The sequence below is a fragment of the Cariama cristata genome, unplaced genomic scaffold, assembly GCF_000690535.1.
Source record: "Cariama cristata isolate BGI_N322 unplaced genomic scaffold, ASM69053v1 scaffold16171, whole genome shotgun sequence".
Taxonomy (NCBI): Eukaryota; Metazoa; Chordata; class Aves; order Cariamiformes; family Cariamidae; genus Cariama; species Cariama cristata.
In genome coordinates, this window is record NW_009598838.1 from 137 (window position 1) to 22,606 (window position 22,470).

The following is a 22,470-nucleotide window of genomic DNA, read 5'->3' on the forward strand; positions in this document are numbered from 1 at the left end:
GATGAGCAAGATGTGCCCTAGCGTGCCTTTTCCATGAAGGTCATTGTAAAGTTGCAGTGCTTAACCTGGGTTCACATCGAACAGCCTTACTTCCCAGACCCTCTGAGTATTTTCCTCTTAGAGTCTGGGGAGGCGAGTGTCAGCTTGGAGCCTAGTTTGGGGATGCCGGATTATACTGCAGCTTGTCTTTCTGGAAAAATGTCGGTCCTGGTTCTGAGCACCCATCTCTGGTGGGAAGCTGGTGGCTTCAGAGGGGTTGTGTCTCAGCTAAGACATCTCCTCAGCACTGCATGGTGGCTTTATTATGCTGCATGATCATGAGCAATGGGTTTGCTTTCTGACAGCTATTAACTTTAAACTGGGCTTCAGGCCAGAAATTGCTAGTACATGTGCAGGAGAAGGAAGAACGCTGGAGATTTGTGTCAGTACTGTAGAAGTTGTTTGCTCTGAGAAGGGTACGGAAGAACTTTTGTGATGTTTGCTTATTGCATATACTGTTTGCCCGCAGGACGTCCTTTTTGCTTCCATATTTCCTCATATGCGCTACCACATAATGTTAGTCAATACTGAACATCTACAGCAATGGCCATAACAGATAAAAGCATTAATCATTATTATTTTTATACATACTTTCTTGAAAATGTAATTTCAGTTTGACTTACAACTATATAAGCAATTAAGAGATAATTGCAAATGGGTTTGTTACATTAACTGCCTTTCATTTACAAATACTGTGACCTCTGGCTCTGCTTCCCTTTATATGTCATATATGTAGGCAGGCCAATTGCTAACGGCTTGCTTGTAACAGAAATCATGTGCCTCCACCACTGCACATAGGAGGGCATGATTTGGAAAGCAGATGCTAAAGACCATGGAATAGAGCACGTGTCCACATCCTCGCTCATGCTTGTACTATCTCATGGGCAGTAGTACTGAGTAATGCTGCATGATTGTTCTTCCCCCGGTCCTGAGCTTTATTTACTTCATTTTTGTGTGTACCCTTATGGACACTGCATTAGTGAGCCACTTGGATTTCTGTTCTGTGGATGCTCAGTAGCACAGAGTGTGGGAAACCAGCACAGCCACTGGACTTCGACACTGTGGAAAAGCTCTGCTTCTGCAAGGCTTTCATTCTTTTAACTGTATCAATCTCACTTGACAAAAAAAAAGTAGTTTGTCCTGAAAGAGACCAACCTGAAAGAGAAGAGACACTGCCTCTTCATTCAGTGTTACCAAGCTCCAGGATTTTTTGTTTATTGGTTACATTGCAAACTTGCTAAAAAATCCTTCTGGCATTGGCCAAAACACTGCACAACCCCTGTCTCTTATGCGGGATAGCCTACATATTATTGCTCAAAGTAGCAGTCACAAAATTAGTCTTCAGTGCAGAGGTGAAAACTTATTCCTCTTTCATGTTCCTCATCAAAATGTGGGTATTTATCAAAGACTATTACAATATTTAGACCTACTCCATGGGCAAAATGTTCTGTTAGGCAGCATTTTCCTTCTGTTTTCACTGCAATACAGCATCTTAGAGTTATTAAACTTTTCTTTGTTTCTGTTGAGTACTTTATGCAAAAGGATCTTATTTATTACTGATATGAAGGAAATTATCTTCTTTTCCCAAAAAAGTTGTTCCAGAACTTTACTGTTGGCCCTTCATGCACAGGTTGTACCTAGAGCAAAAATAACACTCCAGGTCTCCATAACTGTTTCCAGTTTTAAATGTACTCAATTCCCCTGTTTACGTTTCCATCTTTCTCTGCTATGCTCTAGCAATGATGCATTGTGTATACTTTGTGTAATCCACTTCACGAGTGGATTATGTGAAGATATATACTGTTGCATGAAGTTTCTTCTAGCATTGATTTGCATATTGGAACATCTTATTCTTCTGTAAGTTTAAGTTTGCTCTAGGTTTGATAGGTACCATAAGTTCTGATAACTGATAACTGATAATTCTACATAAACCTTCTAAAATTACCACAACCAGAAATACTTCCTTTTGTTCTTCTTTCATTTTCTGTTTAGTTGGCTTGATTTTTCTGGATCATTCGTATCTTCATTATTATTTCACCTACCTAAGTCCCATACTAGTAAGAGACATTGCTGTACAACTTCTGTACTGCTCCACCATTGTTCCCACAGAAGTACTAGAGCTCTGGTGGCAGTCAGACTTACCCCAAGATAATTACACCCCAGTTATAAACTTCAGTTCCTTACTCTTCCACACTCAAGGCTAGCTCCCTTTAAAGTCCAACTTTATCAGAAGGTCTTTTAAGCAAAAAAACCCAAGGGAACTTAGTCTCCAAAGGAATTAGCCTTCTGACATCTCTAGATTTTAGGATTTTTTTTTTTGCTTTAAAGTCTATAACTTCCAGTAAGCTGCAGTTACAGTACCGTATTCTCTTTTTAAAGATTAAAGAATATATAGCATTGAAACTATGCTAAATGGAAAGCTGCAGGCTGATGACCCACAAACAAATGTAAGCAGAAGAGAGAGCATGTCAAGCATTCCTCATTCTTTCCGTAAACTGTACTATTGTATTAGCTACTGTTTTGGCACAGTTTCTTCTGGCTGAGCCAGAGTTAAGACCATGGCTAATCTGTGGTAATAAAATAATGAGAGCCGAAAGTGAAGAGATTTTACTCTTTTGCAGCACAGTTGTGGCAGCTGAACATTTACCTTCAGCTAAACCCAGGGGCAGGACTAGGAACTTTTCTACCAAACTTTCTTAGTAGTCACAGTGGAAGCCACAGATTCACCAGTTTTCTCCATGTTTTCCACTGTTGAATCTGTGTATTCAGCCAAGACATTGTCTTGAATGAAGCGAGTGGTTTTATTCTTGACAATTTGACTGGAACTTACAGGCTAAGGTAGGAAAAAGCAAGTGTGTATCCATGTTTTGTTTTGCATTTCTAGTCTGTTTAAAATCTGAGTTTGACAGCCTTTACTTTCAGTACCCTGCTGCCTTTATGCCTAAATGCATTCAGCTGAGCCATTGTGTTCATTTGTCACATTCTGATACATTTTGTTCAGGAGATGGAGCTCACACAGGGTCCTGTACAACTCTGATAATTTACTTGTGTGGGAAACAAGGAATTCAGGAGATCTACCCCAAGAGTGCCAAACCTTACACTAGCCAATATGACAAAGTTTCCTTCAGTCAGTCACAAAAGCTGCAGTTTTGAAGGCTGGAAGCTTTACACAGAAACTGGAAACAATCAATCAGAAGATAATTTTTCTTACAAATGGAACTGGTCATAAAATATCTATATATATACATACACAAACTGGTAAACCAAGAGTATATGAATCCCAAACAAAACTGCTCCCTGCTCAAAAATTCCTGTGCCTGTTGAAGGAACGCCTGTGAGAGAGAGAATGAAGAGTCCTGTCATGAGGAAGTGGAGACGAAAGTGGGACCTTGGGGTTACATTCCTCTGAAGTCAGGGTATAAGAGACCAAGAGGCCTGTATTCTGTGCGCACTGCTAATCCTCTGCATTGTAACTGATGCCACTTCTGGCTGTGTTATGATCCATTTTCCTAGAAGAGTTTGTACATCTTACAATCTTTAATTTAGCTTGTATATAAAGCTGGTGAATTCAACAGAATTCATTAAGACATCGTAGAGCCTATATCTAAGATCCTGCTGGACCTCTCAAAATGTAAGTGAGGTATGATTCCACTCAGTTCATTTCATCATGGTAAGAAGTAACAGTGTGACGTTATTTACCCCTGGAGATGAGGACGTTGTCTGCATGGGCTTTAAATATTGTATGTTCTAGCTATAAATACAGCGCAGGCATCAACAGAGATACTCTAATTTAGGAGGATTTTCCAGTATATCATTTTCTCAAATTCTTAACCTGTTTCAGTAAAAATAGCTATATTTGTTCTTGATTCATGTAGCTGAGGATAGAAACAGGGAAAGCCATAACATGTACTTCTTTGCACACTATCTGTTTATAGCAGAAGGGAGAGACTCATGTCTTGTTGATTATAGGTATTGTGCAATTGAGGCAATTTTACCCATGTCTTTGAAGTAAAGGTACAAAATTTAGTTTATTTTTCTTTGTTTTATTTTTAAACAATTATTTTGTTTTCAATTAAATAGAAAAGGAAGCTTAAGTTTGAAAGTTGGAACATTCATACATTTAAAAAGTTATAAAACTGTTGTTGAATCTTTTCTTCTGTTTTATTTTGGACCTATATTATGACAGTTTGCAGTTTCATGATCATGTGCTGTTTTTAACAAAGATTTCTACCACATGAAAATTGTTTGATGAATCATGTAAAATTGGGTAAAAGCTCAAATCAGGGTCAATCAAAAGAATTTTGGGATTTAGGCCAAAGCTGTCAAATATGGAATACCACACCAAACAAAATCAGGCACAATAGTCAGAAGGTTTGGTTTCAATATTTTCTGAAAAAGAACAGTGTGATTTTTTTTCCATTTGCTGCACAAATTCATTTCAAAACTTGTTTCAATTTTTAAAAGAAATTTATTTAATATTCAGTGAAATGGAACATGCTGGCTAATAAAGAGAAAAAAACCTTTCTGTTTAAATCTTTCCAATCGAACATCAGTTATTTTAGGTTAGCAAGAAGAATTCTAAATTCTCTGGGAGGGCGGCGCAGGGGTTATAAACCACCCAACTTACAAAATCTCTTATTCACATGTGTATGTTCAGGCTTTGTTCAATATCCAAAATGTGAAATGAAGAAATGATATGGGATGAGCAAAACAAAAATTCATAATATTAATGTATTAGTTACTGCCTGATATGGATGCTTGGCAGTGTATAACATAAAGCACACGGTTTGAACCATTAAGCCCAAGAAATACAAATTGCTCTGGCGTTGGGTGGCTGTGTCTGTCTGAGCCATAAATAAAGGAGTCCACATGCAGGAAGGCTACAAGATCCTCGTGTGTAGGAGGAAACATCTGGTGTGTATGGATGTCTGTACCTTAATACTTTTTCTGACTTTCAGCATAAATATTTTGTACCAAATATTATCATAGAATAATAGAATGGTTTGGGTTGGAAGGGATCTTTAAAGGTTATGTAGTCCAACACCTTGAGACATATTCAACTAGATCAGGTTGCTCAGAGCCCCAATTTTTCTAGGGATGGGGCATCTACCACCTCTCTGGGCAACCTCTTTCAGTGTTTCACCACCCTCATTGTGAAAAATTTCTTCCTCATATCTTGTCTGAAATTCAGATATTCACAGGTGTGATACCACAAAAATATTTGCAAATAATTTTGCATGCAGAGTTCAGTAGCATCATGCCATTCCCTGGCCAGGGATCGTTTCAGCAATCATACATACCTGACTAATGTCTGTATTTTAAGTGCCTTATGGGGAGATTTTCTTAAATAAATGATCATGTTTCCCAGATAGTCAGTGAAGTGAGGTAGACACTTCCATGTGCATGTGATCTGCCCCTGGAAAGCTTTCCACACCAAATAGGAAATACTGGCATTAGACCCTTAAATATCAGGAAAAAGTTAAGTACTTACTTTGAAAGCAGTGAGTCATACCCACAACTTTTGTTTTTGTTTTTCTCACAAGGGTTGATGAGGATGACTAATTGTCGGAGTCATTTCGTGGCCCTACATTGTTGCAGTTTTGACAAAGAACAGAAATTATGGATATAGAAGTGGCATGTAGCAGGACAGGCACATGCTTAGAGCTGTCCTTATCTCTGAGAGCAAGGTTATATCTACATAATGTCGTATACACAAACCTGAACTCAGTTCAAGGTAGCTACTCTAGTGAGTAGACACATTGCAAAACTGCTCAGCTGGGTAAATACTAAGCTGTGCTTAGTCTAATTTAAGAAGGATGTGAAGGTCCTTGAATGCGTCCAGAGGAGAGCAACAGAGGTGGTGAAAGGGCAGGAAGGCATGTCCTGTGAGGAGCAGCTGAGGACTCTGGGCTTGTCTAGTCTGGTGACAAGGAGGCTGAGGGGTGACCTCATTGCTCTCTGCGGCATCCTGAGGAGGGGACGTGGAGAGGGAGGTGCTGACATCTTCTCCCTAGGATCCAGTGATAGGATGTGTGGGAATGGTTCAAAGCTGCGTCAGGGAGGTTTAGATTGGACATTAGGCAGCATTTCTTTACTGAGAGGGTGGTTGGATACTGGAACAGGCTTCCTAGAGGGGTGGTCAATGCCTCGAGCCTGTCAGTGTTTAAGACACATTTGGGCAATGCCCTTAACAACACGCTTTAACCTTTGGTCAGTCCTGAATTGGCCGGGCAGTTGGACTAGATGATCGTTGTAGGTTCCTTCCAACTGAAATAGTCTTTTCTATTGTATTCAGCTACAGCTATCCCCATGTTGTGTGTCAGGCTGTGATGCTAACACCTCTACACTGCACAAAAGGGAGCTTGACCTGTCTTTCAAATTTGGCTTGCTACAAGTACAGTATTTACATATGTGCACATAAGAAGAATTTAAATCTTGCCTCATTATACATAAGGAATTGGAAGAAAAGTTAATTATTAATTAAAAATGCTCAGTTTCATTTTAACAGCGTGTTAGTTGGGCTTACGGATTTGTTTAATGTGTCTCCTTCTGTCCCCTGCCATTTTTCCTGACAGACCTTTTGCGGTGGCCACAAATCAGCAAGTGCAGATCACCTGAACTGGAGACATTTTCATGTTATTGGACTGACGGAAATTTTTATAACCTCACTGCTCCAGGAACCATACAACTATTGTACATGAAAAGGTAATAATATGGACAGAACAAATGAAAGAGGAAAAGAAAGAGAAGTCATATCTTTTGCTATATATCTCTTAGCTCACTGATGTTAATTTTTTGCTATGATATGAGCCATACCGTTTTTAAGGGTATAAAGCTGTGGTTTAAGTGCATATTTTTCAATGTCAACATTTGTTGTTAATTATTAAGCAAGTTGCAGTGACAAACATTACTTGGAAGATAATTAAGAACACATTCTTATTAAATTTAGGTCCAGGTTGCAAAATCCAAAACCGAACACTGTATGGCTTGGGAAGGGAATTTTTAATCGGGAACTTGAGTTTATTCCTTATCAACCTAACTTGGAACTGCGAGATTTGTGCACAGATGGGAAGTTTGGATACAAGCCCCTTTCATATTTTTATTAAAGTTTTATAAAGCTCCCATTGATCAGTTGCTAGATTAAAGTGTGAACGTGCAGGTCCATGTGAAAAGGCTGCTCTGAGACAGGGGAATTACTTTGAACATTACATTGAGACCTGTTCAATTCTGATTCACATTCCACTTAAGCTTTTGTAATTTTCAGGTTGTTACAATGATTAGCCTGAAAGACAATATAGACATTACCAGTAATGCCTATTAAGGAAAACAGGCCTTTTGTTCACAGGAATAGGAGGATGGGAGTTTCTGTTCCATCTCATGTACTGGGTTTCAGCCTTTTTGATCTACAGACACTTTCTACTGGTGATGATACATTTGCTCAGCAAACTTAAGCCTAATGGCAAGGCTGGTTTTCTTTCTTACTCTTCTGAGACCTCCCAGAAATATAGAGTTCCAAGTTAAAACCATTACTTGAGTCTAAGTATTTAGTTGACAGTTGTCAGTGACATGTACCATGAGGATACAAACTTTAAAAATTAATTAAACTCTACGATAAAGCTGTCCCACGTACTTTGAACAGATCACATATTTCATCTTTGTCCTAGAAATCAGAGTACTGCAGTAAATGAACATCTACATTAAAAATATTTCTATTTCAATGTGCAAGCAACATTTAAGGTTAAAGACTGAACTCTATCATCTAACCAAGTCTCCTACTTAACACAAGTGATAGTGTTACAGCATACACCTTTATCAAGTCCTGACTCTGGCAGAGCTACAGCATTTCCATTAGAAAAGAGTCTGGTCTCACCAGCTAAGCAGTGCTTAGTGGCAGAAATGCTTCTTACTCAATTTATGTAGCATCTGCCTTCTTATTTCTTAAGCGCTCACTCCAGTATTGAAGGCTGCACTTGGCATAATTGTTTTAGCTTAATCCTCTTTCTGTACAGCTTCAATGGCTCTTATTAAGAAATGACATTTATGGTATATTTTTAACAAACCAAGACCATAATTTTTTAAAAGATCCCTGTTCGGTCTATATTTAGGCTGAGAGAGAGTATCGAGATAAAGAACAGCAACAGCAGATCTGTCCACTATGAGATTGGTTTTTCTAAAGTTGCTTCAGAAATCCTGAATAAATGTCTGTCACTTTTTCTGTAGACTATTTCTAACAATTTGGTCATTCCCATTTTGCTTTAACTGAAGACTTTTTTGGTTTTGAACCTGCTGAGTAGTTTCAGCTTGGCCATATGAAAATGACCCTACACAAGCAGTGGTGTTTCTTAGTCTGACAGTTCATGCCACTCTTTGTAACTCTGCTGCTTTGTCTTTTTTAAGAGATTAAATGAATGTGATATTTCCTGCTGCAATTCTTTTATTTACAAAGAACATTTATGAATTTTTGAACTAAGTCAGAATGGAAAAACATAAGGGACTTCTTGCTAGTAGTTCCAAGCCTGTGCTTTAGAAGTTCTGTATCCCAAGGAATTTAGCCCTTCCTCACTCACAGCACTGTATTTCTCTTCCCTTCATTCACATCCTGCAGTCCCAGGTTGGTTTGTGCCAGGTCTGCAGCATCCACCCTTGGGCACTTTCCCGTGTGAGCGATCAATGCTCATTCCAAGCCAGCTCCCCCAGGCAACGCACCCCCCTGTCCTTGGCTGTGCAGGTGGTGTGGTGCTGGTCTGCCATAAGGACTGGCTTTCACTGTTTCAGACCTCATTATGTAGATGGGCATCTTACTGCAGTTTAACTTTGTCTAAACAACAGTTGCTTAAATGCATGTCAAATATACCTATGTTTGTGCTTGCTCGTAGTCATAGCACCTAGCAGCACGGCAAGATGTGCTCTCAGACTGTTCTTTTGGAAGCTGTATCCAAAGCATAGAAATGCCACTAACAGTACATGAGAACCTAAACTCATATCCAAGCAGGTTGCTTGGATAGTGGTTTGGTTTCATTGTAAATTACAATCAATATTGACATGTTTCTCTCACTTCCATAAAAGTTATGACTTATCAACACAGTGACTTGTAACATCTATAATTTGTACTTTATGAGATCTATAAATCTCTCTCTCATGTATATTACATTTTTGTTGTCATTCTAGGAATGATGAAGACTGGAAAGAATGCCCTGATTATATCACTGCAGGAGAAAATAGCTGTTATTTCAACACATCCTACACCTCTATTTGGATACCATATTGTGTTAAGCTTGCCAATAAAGATGAAGTATTTGATGAAAAATGTTTCAGCGTTGATGAAATAGGTATGCTTCCATTATGCATTTTACTTCTGTTATTTTTATATCACAATAGGTGTGATGCTATAAGCTTTCATATTACTTACACTATATTTAAATTTTCCCTCTCAGAAAGGTTAGTTTCTAAAAAATACGCTATATAGGAAGGGATTTGTTTTTGTAACATATGTAATGTGATCCACACCAGAAAATACTGTCCAGACGTGGAAGAAAGGATAAAAGCAAATATATGGTTTCTCTTTCTGAATTCCAGTGGTCTCTCAAATGCGTGCAGATGAGTTTGCCTTTGCTGTCACTCTGAGCCCTTTCTAATAGATGCTACATCCCCTTGTTCAGTGTGAGCAAGGATGGTGTTAATACCTTGATTCTGCAAAGTTCTGGAACCAAACAGTTTTTTGTTCCTGAATCAACACTAATCTACAGAATCAGGATGTTTAGCATTATAAGCTAGAATTTATATTTATTGCAATATGAGTTGTGACTGTGACTTTGCAGATGTTATTGCTTGTTCAGAGCAGTGGTGTATGTATATGCAATTAATTTAGTCCTGCAAGTGACTAGAATACCCATTGCTGTCTTTTCTTCAGCTGAGTAAAATTAGATTAATTTTTCAGATACCATAGTTTTTCAGTCTACTTCTATATTAGTTACTAAATATGTATCTTTTTGTGTTACTCCAATTATTGTTTGTATTTCTAGTGAGAACTCTAAAATTAAATTTTGATGGAGAATTGTTTATATCTCAGTGTTTTATAAGCTGCTATCGGGAAACGTAGTGTAACAGGTAACACATTCTTAGCCTTATTAGTCACTCAGGTGAGATTTATGCAGACTGTGTCTACTGCCTATGGCAGGGCGCTGCCTTGTTACCAAACGTGTAGTGACTTTGTTATTAACTCATAGGTTTAGATTTTAATCAGCAAATATGTAGTTAGTATGATTTTTTCAGTCCTGAAATCATTTAACAGTGTCTAATAAGAATGTTCATTTCACATTGAAAACTGGCTGTTTTATTCCAAATACTCTGTTTAAACAGTACTACCTGATCCCCCTGTCCACCTTAACTGGACTCTGCTAAATACTAGTCAGACTGGGATCCATGGGGATATCCAAGTAAGATGGGATCCACCACCAACAGCAGATGTTCAGAAGGGATGGATTACTCTGGAGTATGAATTGCAGTACAAAGAAGTTAATGAGACAAAATGGAAGGAGGTATGAAGCAAATATTTATTATACAATAGTCATAGTACAGTGCAGGCTTCTTCTGTCCCTAACACTTTCATATTACTATGAAAAGCAACAAGTTTGTAATTGCTAATTAGATGGTACCTTAGGTATTAAACAATATGCCCATATTCTTCTGAAGTCTTCTAGCAAACATTGTAACTTTATGTGTCAAAATTGTTGGCACACAGGATAATAATAACAAACTCTGAAATCCCTGTGTTAGATTAGAAAGTATAGCAATAGTCAGATATATGCAAGTTTTTTCAAGGATGAAATGTTTCTCTATTAGTTTTCCTAAACCTCAGCTATTTGAAACAGTGCATGGTATTTTTAGGAGTTGGAACAGGAATATTTTGCTTGGAAAATGTCACCATGTCAGTCCAGATTCTTCAGAGTACCTGTAAAGTTCTAATATTTATGATTATCATTTCAGTAGATTAAAAAGAAAGAAAAGCTTTGAGTTACAATGTAAAATTTGATACAATAAGCAAATAAAAATAATGCAACATAGATCAGACATACAGATTTCATACCACATAGCAATGGAAAATTTGTGACTATATGGATACTCCATGAAATTATAAAATATCTATACCCCAAATCCTTTCAGTTTTCTTTTTGAAAATCACTTAACTTCTCATGTAGTTAGTTTTCCTATTACAGGGATGAATTTGTACCCAGCTTACCTGAATGCACAGGCTAAGTGCCTATGTTGTGGCATATTTGCGTATGGAGACCTCTTGCTGAATACCAGTTCAGTGCAATAAGAATATAATTTCAGAGCAGAACCCTTCCTTTGCTTTCTTATTAATATGAACTGAGTTAACTGACAGAAGGAAACCAGATAATACTGTTACAAATTTGTCTTAATCTACAAAAGGCAAATTTACCAGTTGAAATGTAGTCAAACTGGTTTGCTTGCCTTCACCTGTGAAAGGCCTTGGACCTCTCCTCACCTCTGATTCTTCTCAATGTTAGCATTTTCTGTTTATCCTACCCCTTTTTAGTAAGTTTGCAGCCAAACAGGTCTATAACGTCTATAACATTTTCCTAATACTTATCCGAATTTCTCCATATACTGGTTTAAGCCATACTTACTGTATATCATCTATATTTTAAAGCCTACGAAATTAGTTAGATTTAGGCAGTAAATCAATACTCTTTAAGAACCTGAAAATTTGCAGAGTATTTATGGGATTTACAAAAGCAGATGGCAATACAGATACCTCTTTAAAAATGCACAATTTTAATTTTTTTCTAAGCCTTTAGGTATCAATTGTATAAATAACCTAATAAAGCTTTGTTCTTGCTTTGGTCCAGCACCACCAATAATTCCAGCATGCCTTGAGAATAGCTCCTCTCAGGAGAGCAGAGGTTCAAAGATCAGTGTTTCTTCTTTCAGAAAATAGATAAGGAATTGCTGAATACTATATTTGCCTCAAGAAAAATAGTACTATAGATTATGTTGTACTGCAGCTGTATATATTGTATGTTATTGTGCCTCTCAGCTTAAAAGCACAAACACAGCATAATTCCCTGAGACACTATCAGAGCACAAAAGATAAATTTCTGAACAAAATCTTGGCATGGCCGAAGAGAATAGCAAAACTCTGAATAACAGCATTGGAGCAACAATTTCACTTTTTGCATTCTTTGCTACAAATATCTTCTATAATGAGTGTTGAAGCAGTAAAGAGATAAATGTCTAGTTATACTGTTATTACTAGTTTTTTACACAAAGAATAATCTTTGACTGCTTAAATATACCGTAATGCTTTGTACATATAACTGATACAAAAAACATACAAAAATTAATTTGTAGTATTTAAATTGTATTAAGTCTCCCACTTACCGAGACTTGTTTGTAATTTTTTTAGATGTTTTGGGATGAACTTGTTTGATTTTTCATGTATAACACTCTTTTTTTTCAATACATTTACTAATTGAAAATAGATAACATGAATTTAAAGAGGACTAAAACAGTAATTAGTGAAGTATTATTACAGTAAGTTATAGTGATAAGAGGATCAAAATTATTTTCTGAGAAACTTCCTAAAACCAATAAAATCCCCACCCTCAAAGAGCAGGTGTTCGTGAGACACAGCGAAATGTAATCTGGCTCACAGTTTGAAAAAATTTCATCATTGTTATTAGCTCCTTGCTGGGTATCTTTTTAAAATTGTACCCTCTTATCTTGAAGTGTTGCCATTACATTTACTAGACTAGAATTCTGTCCTCTCTTATGTCTATCCAAGTTTACTAGTCATGACTAGCAATAGCTATACAGACTCCGTGAGGCTGCTGTGTTTTTCAAACAAAGTGTGAAAACACAAATCTTCTGAGACACAGTGAAGAATGATGACTTCATGGTGAAGCGTCTGTCTATGAAGTGCCTAAAAATGTATGTGTGGTAGGGAGTCTTGAAAGTCTAATTTTCCTTCAGTTATTTATCGTATTTTAGATTGGCCTGATCTTTTGACTTACTAAAAAAAAAAAAAAAAAAAAAAAAAAACAAACCAAAAAAACACCAAAAACAAACAACCCAGGCGCAGATCCACCTAATATGGGATGAAATGAGTGATCACAGCTCAGTCCTAAGTGAAGACTGCTGGACCAGGGAGGACTCTGCTGGCTCTTATTATCTTGTTGAATTTTTGCTGGAAAAGGTCTATTTCACGCTGCAGTGAAGTGCACTTAGCACAGGGAAACATGGAGTACTAACTCTAGAGCTGAACACCATCGTTGTGTCCATAACAGTGCTGTGGTTGAGATGCAGGGCTTACTAGTTTGAGGGATGCAAAACTCATCTCCCTGCACTGTATTGGTTATACAGCCTGATATCTCCATGTGTTGTATGGGTGCCCAACCCTGTGCTATGCCTACCTGGGGTACCTCTGAACCTTTCCCTGGTACTGCCCATCTCCCAGTTTTCACCATTTTTCTATTAAAGTTGGTGAAAGCAATTGCCTTGGTTGCTGTGTTGCCTGTTGTGCCTGGGCCAGCCTCTGTCTCTGGTGCCCCCATCCCAGTGGGCACTCTCGGTGTCCCAGGGGCTCCAGCTGACTAGTGACAAACAGTTGCTCCACAGCCTGTGTTAACCCTCTCTCACACGGCCAGACTCATGCAGGCAGCACAATCACACAGCTCAGCGTGACAGCAGGCTTGTCACATGTTTCTTTAGTATGGCTATCACAAGCATCACTCGTGTGTACATAGACTGAACAGCGTGCAGCAAGTCCAGCAACCCAGCGGTCTGGTTCCAAGCTCCCCTTCACGTACTTTAAATGAGTTTGCTATATGCTGTTGTACATTTTTATTAGTTATCTTTTATCATGTCTCCCTCATATGGCTTTTAATTGATTTAATCCATATGGCAAATGCTATTCATCTATTCAGTTCATGCTGAACCTTCCCCAGTCTTTACATCTTGCTCCATCAGATGTCTTATGTAAAGTTCTGTTAGTTCATTGATGAACTAGAGACATCAATTTTCTGTTCTTTAGCAACTCCTGCAATTTCAGGTACACAGCTACAGTAATTTTACCTCATATTTTTCAGGGCTCTAATTTAGGCAGCTTACTGCCTCTTCCAAGTGCCACCATTATTTGGGGTACACAAAATTTTGCATGGTCTAGCATCCCTAAGAATCTCCACTAATTGTCTCGGAAAAAAGAAAAAAAAAAAAAAAAGGGCCCAACGAAACAAAATAAAACAACCAAAAAACCTACCTGTAAAAACTTTAGTGTACTATTTCTTTGTGGCTTCACAGCATGAAATCAGTATATATTGTGTTCCCTTCCCAACACTTTCCAACTGGATAGTCTTCACATGTTAAAAACTTTTGTGGTGTAGAGAAATGGTTCACCACAATCTTGTGCTCAACGACTAGCAGAGAAAAGCGGTCTGTCTGGGATAACTGCCTCCTCCAAAATCTGTCAGAACACTTGAGTCTGGAGCCACCAGGGATCAGAGAACTCCACAGATCATAGCTAACAACAGAATGTGTCTCAAGTTTAGATTATGCAGCTATGGTGATTATAGGATTGTATTGTTGAAGCTTCCTTCAATTCCCCAATGGCTGCAGTTTTCCAGGTGTTTTAATTCTTAGCCCATGATGAGTTTTGCCAGTGTCATCCTTGATTCTGAAGTAAAAGTACAATACAACATCTGCCACATGGATTTCTATTTTGAGCCCATTTTCCTTATTTTTATATACTTTTGTTGGGCTGTTGGAGTTAAAATACCTATCATTAGGAGTAGTAGAAGAAGAGGGAGATTTCACATATTAAGACCTCTAATGTGACTTCCTACATAGTTTAATATGCAGCAGTATCTAAGTATGTTGCAGTTAATACTTAACATAGAAGTCTCAAGTCCGACAATCTGATGCCAGCTCTCACAGAGTCTCCATTATTGCATTTTATATATAGTTGAAGATTTTGGGAGCTATGCAGTGTTCCCCAAATAAATACATTTGTAAGATGCAATACTTCTGGTTAGAAGGCCTTTAAATCATTTTTTGTCTTAAAATTAATTCTGTAGTGGAGATGGCACTGCTTTTAAGACTCGTGTTATTTTAACAAGGTTTTTGGCATTGTAAGGTCAGTAATGTTGTGCTATAACAGTAAAAAGGATTTACAACTTGATAATATCAGTGGGAGATGTTCACACCATCCACTTAGGGTATGTAACTGGGGGCAGCTGCCGTTCTTCACTAACTGTATTTACAAAGAGCTTGGATTCTCTACTTTTGGTCCCCTGAATCACAGCAAAGCCTGACAGCTAGTAAGTTGAAAGTAAATAGTGTGAATTTTCTCTGAACTGTTCTCATGGTATCTTTAAAGTTCCAAGTAACAAAAATTCCTTCAAATGTTTATTTCTGAAATCAAGAAGCAGTGTAAAATTGCCAGTACAACTCAAACAAATAAATCACAGTCCTTCTGTCTTTACAGTTAGAACCCAGGCTCTCAACAATGGTTCCACTGTACTCTCTGAAGATGGGAAGAGATTATGAGATACGAGTCCGATCAAGACAACGTACTTCCGAAAAATTTGGGGAGTTCAGTGAAATCCTCTATGTATCTTTTTCTCAAATAGGTGTTGAATTTGTTCATTGTGCTGAAGGTAAATAAGCAAAGTGCAGCAAAGTATTTTTATAACTACGCTGTCTTTCTGTCTTTTTAGAGGTGGTGGTTGTTTTTTTTCTCCTTACTGTTGATGTTGTATGCTTGAATAGATTGATAATTCAGCCTACTACATGAAAATCATTTGGTGAGATTGAGAATGTTCTGTATAAAAGTTCAGAAGTAAACTCAGCAGGACTGTTTCACAGCTCATCAGAGAGCAAGAATACAGATAGCTTTAAGAATCAGAAAGAGTAACTGCTGTTGCATGTCTCATAGAGTCTAAAATACAGTTGAATCTCATTCTACATCATCTAAATTGAGCACTCCGGTAGTGAAGAGAGGAACTGTCATGTCTAATAAAGTGTTATACTGCTGCCTAAGTTTGTTGTCAGAATGATGTGCTTTTCTGATCTGCCCGATACTATCAAGGACAGTGAGTGTTTTTCTGATTCTTGCTTCTGTCTTGTAGTTGTTTTTAAAGTGTTATTAAAGACAGAAGAAGAAACAGCCACTGAGGACCAATTTTTTTCTATTAAAGGAATGAGACAGTGCCTTTTCCTAAAACATTCTCTGGTCTGAGCTACTGAATTAACTCCTCAGAATGCGAGCTCTTCAGCACATTATTTTAACAAGCTCCTTCACTTCATTTTCCAGGGTATTATTGAAGGTGTTAAATAAAACCACCCATAACACTTGTACTCCAAAATCTTGCTAGATTCCCCTTTTTAACTCTTCATATTACTAGTCTTCATTCCTAACTATATGAAGAGCTAATGTCCTGGACATGTAGCAATATGTTATTAACCCCAGCTGCATTAAGTTGTCCAGTTTTTCATATGAACAAAATTAAAATACTATGAAAATCTAAGCACAGTTTTCTTCAGTCATTAAAACCCAGATTCTGCAAGTTGATCCATATCCATACATCTCACACAGCAGCAGTGATCTTACTTGACTGAGAATTTATTCTTGCTTGTTTTGTATATCACCTTTAGGAACACAGAATTAAAATTCAGATTTTCCATGTATTAAAAATTTAAAGTAGTTAATATGAAATGCAATAGTCTGACTTTTTGAAGCAGCTGGACATTTGCAGGTCTCACTGACATGACAAGCAGTTACTGGTTCTCCATTAACACAGGGACCTGTCTATTATCGACGTATCCAGACAGGACTTTACTCATGCCTGAAAACACGTCCAGTCAAAATCTAAGCTAGGAGCACAGGGCTAAAACTGGTACACGAACTGTTCCCCCGACCCCCCGAAAGGACGTATATTTATGTTCATGTATAGAATTCTAAAGCTTTCTGTCCAGTATTCCTTGGCCCAAAAAATGAGTGAAGTTTGTATGGAAAACTTGAAATTGGGAACAAATGAGAAGAATCTAAGACTACAGCCAGAATAAATTTCTCTATACTTTGTATTCTACAGTGTCAACTTAAGTATAATGGAATTGCCAGTATTTAAAAGATAAAACATTTCATTTATCAGCATTGTTCTTCATTCCTACCAAACTGCATTTCTCAATAACCTAAATTCTTTGTAGTCACCTGCAAGGTAAATAAAATGGACCTTTTTTTTTTTTTTTCCAGTTGATTCACAACATAATTAATGTTCATCCTTTAGAAAGAGGAGTGGTGTGCTTTTTGACACCACCATATTTTAGTTTCTGTGAGAGAAGAATAGTTTGCCTACGATTTAGTATGCTATTCATAATGTTCTCTCAGCTTGGGTGAACAAGCACAGTCTGCAGCATTATATGCCATCAGGACTACTGGTAGCATGTTCCAAGAAGGCAGAATGTTCCTTGTGGCTGGTTTTGCTGTATATATTGTCTGTACTGAGATCTTGTTTATATCTAAAAGCTCAGTCTGTCTTTGCAAGGAGTCTCAGTGGACTCATAAATGCAGTATGGAAACTATTGAGACCAAAAGAGTATTTTTATTTCTGCTTGACACAGAACTTTGACATTTGAGTAACCAAAAATTCTCCTATCAGTTTTTACTACTTTAGAATCAGGCAGTAGAAGAGAACGTTGAAAGTAAAGATGCAACAGAGATGCAGATTCCTGCTAATATGTTTTTGTTCTGTTGTTTCAGAAATTGAGTTTCCATGGTTCTTACTACTTTAGAATCAGTAGTTTTTACTACTCTAGAATCAGGCAGTAGAAGAGAATGTTGAAAGTAAAGATGCAACAGAGATGCAGATTCCTGCTAATATGTTTTTGTTCTGTTGTTTCAGAAATTGAGTTTCCATGGTTCTTAGTTGTTATCTTTGGAGCATGTGGGCTGACCGTAACAGTGATCTTAATCCTGCTGTCTAAACAACCAAGGTATAAAGTTTTTATGTGTCAGATTTTATGTACTTGTACCTTAAAAAATAGAGTGCTTCCATAGTTTCAAATCTGAGGGACTAGAAACTATTTTGAGGACTGTTGTCCGTTCTCATAAGCTACATGGATGCTGGCATATGTATGTACTAGGCCTTCAGCAGTGGGAATCTGATTATGTTGACAGCTCCTCTTCTTTTTGGATTGCAGAAGATTTTATTCTACAGTATTTACATAGTTAATTTACTTAGGCTTTGAAGAGGATTGTCTTTTTAGTCCATTCAAATTTTGTAAATACTATTTTTACCCACATACTGTTCAAAAGTTTCACACAAAGGTATGTCTATATATTCGGTTTTGTTCTTAGTCTGTTCTGCTAATCTCTGACCATTTCTTCACTGAGCCAAGCGAAAGAGCTTGAGTCATGGGGGAGTATTTGGTCTCTGTGGATAAACTGCAGCTCTTATAAATAACAGGAATAAAATCAAACAAAGCACAGGATTGTGTCATTTACAAAAATGAAACAATGACACATATATAAAAATGACAAAATAGTCTCAAAGTGAATTCATCCCCTAATAAGTGTGTTCAGGTTTTGGCAAATAATTCAGCTTGGATGTCATACCAGCACTGTCCTAGACTATGGAGCAACACCATGGTCAAGTCCCAGTGCACACATGCATGTTGTCAGCGGTCTTGTATATACACTTCGAAAATGAGCACTGAGGTGTTTTGCACATAGCAGCATAAGGACAAGTCATTGAAATGAAAACAACATGGTGCAGTTGGAGCAGCTCTCAAAAAATAATTTAGGCAAGCAACACTATGCTTTGGCAGAACTTAATTTCAGGAAGCCACTCCCTGCAATAGCATCCCAGGCCCAGAGTTAAGAGCAAGGCTCCTGATACAATGCATGACAGAACTCTGATGTGTCAGAGTGGGGCAAGAATGACTCGCACATGGGCCAGAAGCTTCTAAGGTCAGCACACTGAGCAAGGAGTGGCTTGGTCACAGAAGATTCTGAGGGAGGAAGCATGTTTCTGATCAGAGCTTACTAGTATCTTCCATGCTAATCATGACTGCTGGAGGAGGCTTTTCCCCACTGAGGACCCTTCATCTGGAAAGTTTTTCTGGACCTCTGGGCCTGCACCCTTTCCTTCAAACTGGTGCACATGGTGGTTGGAGTGAATCTATTCTGCAGAGGAGCAGGCTGCATAGATTTTCCATAATGCAAAATATCCAGGCTTAGTTTCCACCTGTATCTGAAATGATACCAATTCATATTTTCCTCAACTCTGATCTCACAAGATCTGAACCAAGCTCCCTAAGCCAGATGACATAGGGTTAGGCCATTCTCCTTTAGAGTGGAGAGATGCAGGCTTGAATTATGCAAGGCAAAGAAAGGAGCAGAGCATAGTTTTCCTGCGTGAATGATTTCTCCAGGCAGCGAGTGGTAAAATCCTTTGTCCATTTCATTAGAAGCAGTGCCCAGTCCTGTCAGAATAGCTGATTTCTGGATTCAACTGTAAGTGCAGGTCTTAAACTGGTACCCTGAGAGCCCAGCCAGTGCACAGCTAACACAGCCCTTCCAGGGATTAGGTGGAAAACTACTGGATTTCTGGCTCTTACTGAGGCTTGCTGGGCAGAACTTTGAGGGTCTGCCAAAACAAAAACAGCTGGGGAATTTGGGTCTTCCATAGTTAAGCAGAAGTTACCTAAATTTCTCTCTTGCACTCCTTAAGACTCCTCTGATCCTCTCTGGACCTCACCAAGGTCACTAACAATGCAGCAAAACTCAGATTTTGATTTGGACCTACCATTCCCACAGCTTACTTTCTAAAATAGGCAAGTAACCCAGTATAAAGAGAATGCTGAATTTTCCTTTTGGGAACTACAGGTTATCTGTTTGCAAAAGAAGCAGGGAGGTAAAGTGGAGGAGATAAGCATGACCTGCTATTGTTGGATTATTATTAATTAAAATCATCTTTGTATTTGTGTTTTCTTTTTTTTTCCTTTTGTCCCCTCAAAGAATTAGAAATTCACTTTTTGAAAGGATTAGAATAATATATATTTCTACAGTATGTACATGCATAAGCAAGTTACTAGTCCTTTCCTGCAACGGTAAAACCCTGTCATTATTATCTATTACTAGTTACATTATTAATTCAGATAACAGAAGTGTCATACGGATAGCAAAATACTAGCATAAATTTTTGCAGTTGTGTTTCTGTATTTCATTCTTTTTACCAATTCCCCTTTTCCATTCCCCTATTTAAATTTATTTGGTTTATGCAAGACTACCATGTCTCTGGAAAAAAAAATTTTTAAGAAAGTCACTGTCCACACTGAGGCTTGTATCAAGTTCCTTTGAAAATTATATAAAAAGGGAAACTATTGACAGAGCTCTAGGAATTTACTCTCTTCCTACAGATCATTACATTATCAAAGACCGGACTCCAAAATGGATTCCCACATAAATGTATGTGATTTCAACACGGAAGGCTGCCAAAAACTTGGGTTTTTATTTGCAATGAGAGAGAACAATCATTCTTTTCTTTAGGAGTATTTGAAATTGAGTCTTCAAACATTTCAGTTTTGAAGTAATTAAGTATAAATGCAATGTAAGGCTCTCTTCTTTCTAACTTCCTCAAAAAGGACCACTGTCAATTAAAAGCCATAATTTATTTTTTCCAGGTTAAAAATGCTGATTTTTCCTCCTGTGCCGGTTCCAAAGATTAAAGGGATTGACCCAGATCTCTTGAAGGTAATATTGTGCTCTAAAATCTACAGTGGGAATCATTGTAGTAGTAGCAGGTGACAATTGTTGTCCCAGGCAGAAAAATTTTGTAGGAAAAAATTATAACATGGGGGGAGTTGCCACAGTTTTCATAAAATAATAAAAAAAAAAACCTTGCAATTATTACATCAGCTACAGTTACCTTTTCTTAAGTTAACATCATAAAAAGCACAAGCATTTTTATTATTTCCTTTATTATATTCATTTTTTCTTGCTTTATAGAAAGGAAAGCTAGATGAAGTGAACTCCATCTTAGCTAGCCATGACAACTACAAGACACAGCTGTACAATGATGACTTGTGGGTTGAGTTTATTGAGTTGGACATAGAAGACCCTGATGAAAAGAACAGAGTCTCGGATACTGACAGGCTCCTGAGTGAAGACCATCTGAAATCACACAGTTGCTTGGGAGCAAAGGACGATGATTCTGGACGGGCCAGTTGTTGTGAACCAGATATTCCAGAGACAGACTTCAGTGCAAGCGACACATGTGATGCCATCTCTGATATTGATCAGTTCAAAAAGGTAACTGAGAAAGAAGAGCATCTCTTGTGCCTTGATAGAAAAGATAATGATGAGTCACTTCCAAGCCTTGCTGACACAGACACCCAACAGCCACATATGAGTACTCAGTCTGAAAATAGCCAGCCATGGCCACCTTTTGCAGACGGCATTGACTCAGCTAGTCCATCAGCCCATACCCAGCTAAGCAGCCAGAATTCATTGACAAATACTGACTTCTACGCGCAAGTGAGTGATATTACTCCAGCAGGCAGTGTTGTACTTTCACCAGGGCAGAAATCCAAGGTGGGGAGAGCACAGTGTGAAGTCTGCACAGAACAAAACTTCACCATGGACAATGCCTACTTCTGTGAGGCAGATGTGAAAAAATGTATTGCTGTGACTTCCCACAAAGAGGATGAGCCACACGTTCAGGAGCAAAGCTGTAACGATGACGCTTACTTCACCACAGAGAGCCTTACCACTACCAGTGTCAATCTTGGAGCTTCAACAACAGAAACACCAGTTTCAGAGATGCCTGTCCCAGACTACACATCTATTCATATCGTTCATTCTCCACAAGGCCTTGTGCTTAATGCAACTGCACTGCCTGTGCCAGACAAAGAATTCAATGTGTCTTGTGGCTATGTGAGCACAGACCAGCTGAACAAAATCATGCCATAGCTCTTCTTTAACTAGGTGTGCACAGTATTTCACAGCAGAGTCCGCTCAGGCTTGTATGCTGAAACCAAAATGAAGTCTAAAAGTTTCTCGTGGTTCTTATGATTTTATCTGAAATGTTGCAACATAAAATATTCATCAAAATATTCCTATTGTGTTCTGTAAATATTATCTATGATTTTGTCTTGAGACTGTTTTACTAGCAGTGACTGTCTTGTTCTTGTGGATGTTGATTTTTGTGATACTAAACATTGAAATTACTGTGTTTAATGTACAGCAAATCATGCATTTTGATAAAGCTAAAAATCAGGTGGTTTAAAGTCTAAGAATTTAGTAAAAACTGTGCTGTTGGCAAAGATCTTTATATCAATAATTGGGAACTGAACATAATAGGTGAAAAAACAAAAGTAGCTTGAATAACACATCTATTTTGATTTATATAA

The 22,470-nt window shown here is 37.9% G+C and overlaps 1 protein-coding gene across 1 annotated transcript; it reads left to right on the forward strand.

The window, feature by feature from the left end:
- Window positions 1-6,614: 6,614 nt before the first annotated feature.
- GHR (growth hormone receptor) lies at window positions 6,615-22,416 on the forward strand (the record flags this gene model as incomplete). The annotated part of the gene is made up of 7 exons (XM_009709464.1): window positions 6,615-6,744; window positions 9,208-9,368; window positions 10,399-10,577; window positions 15,545-15,716; window positions 17,961-18,051; window positions 20,743-20,812; window positions 21,068-22,416. Coding segments are annotated over 7 exons (1,766 nt in total), but the record flags the coding sequence as incomplete, so codon positions are not given.
- Between the last annotated feature and the right edge of the window lie 54 nt (window positions 22,417-22,470).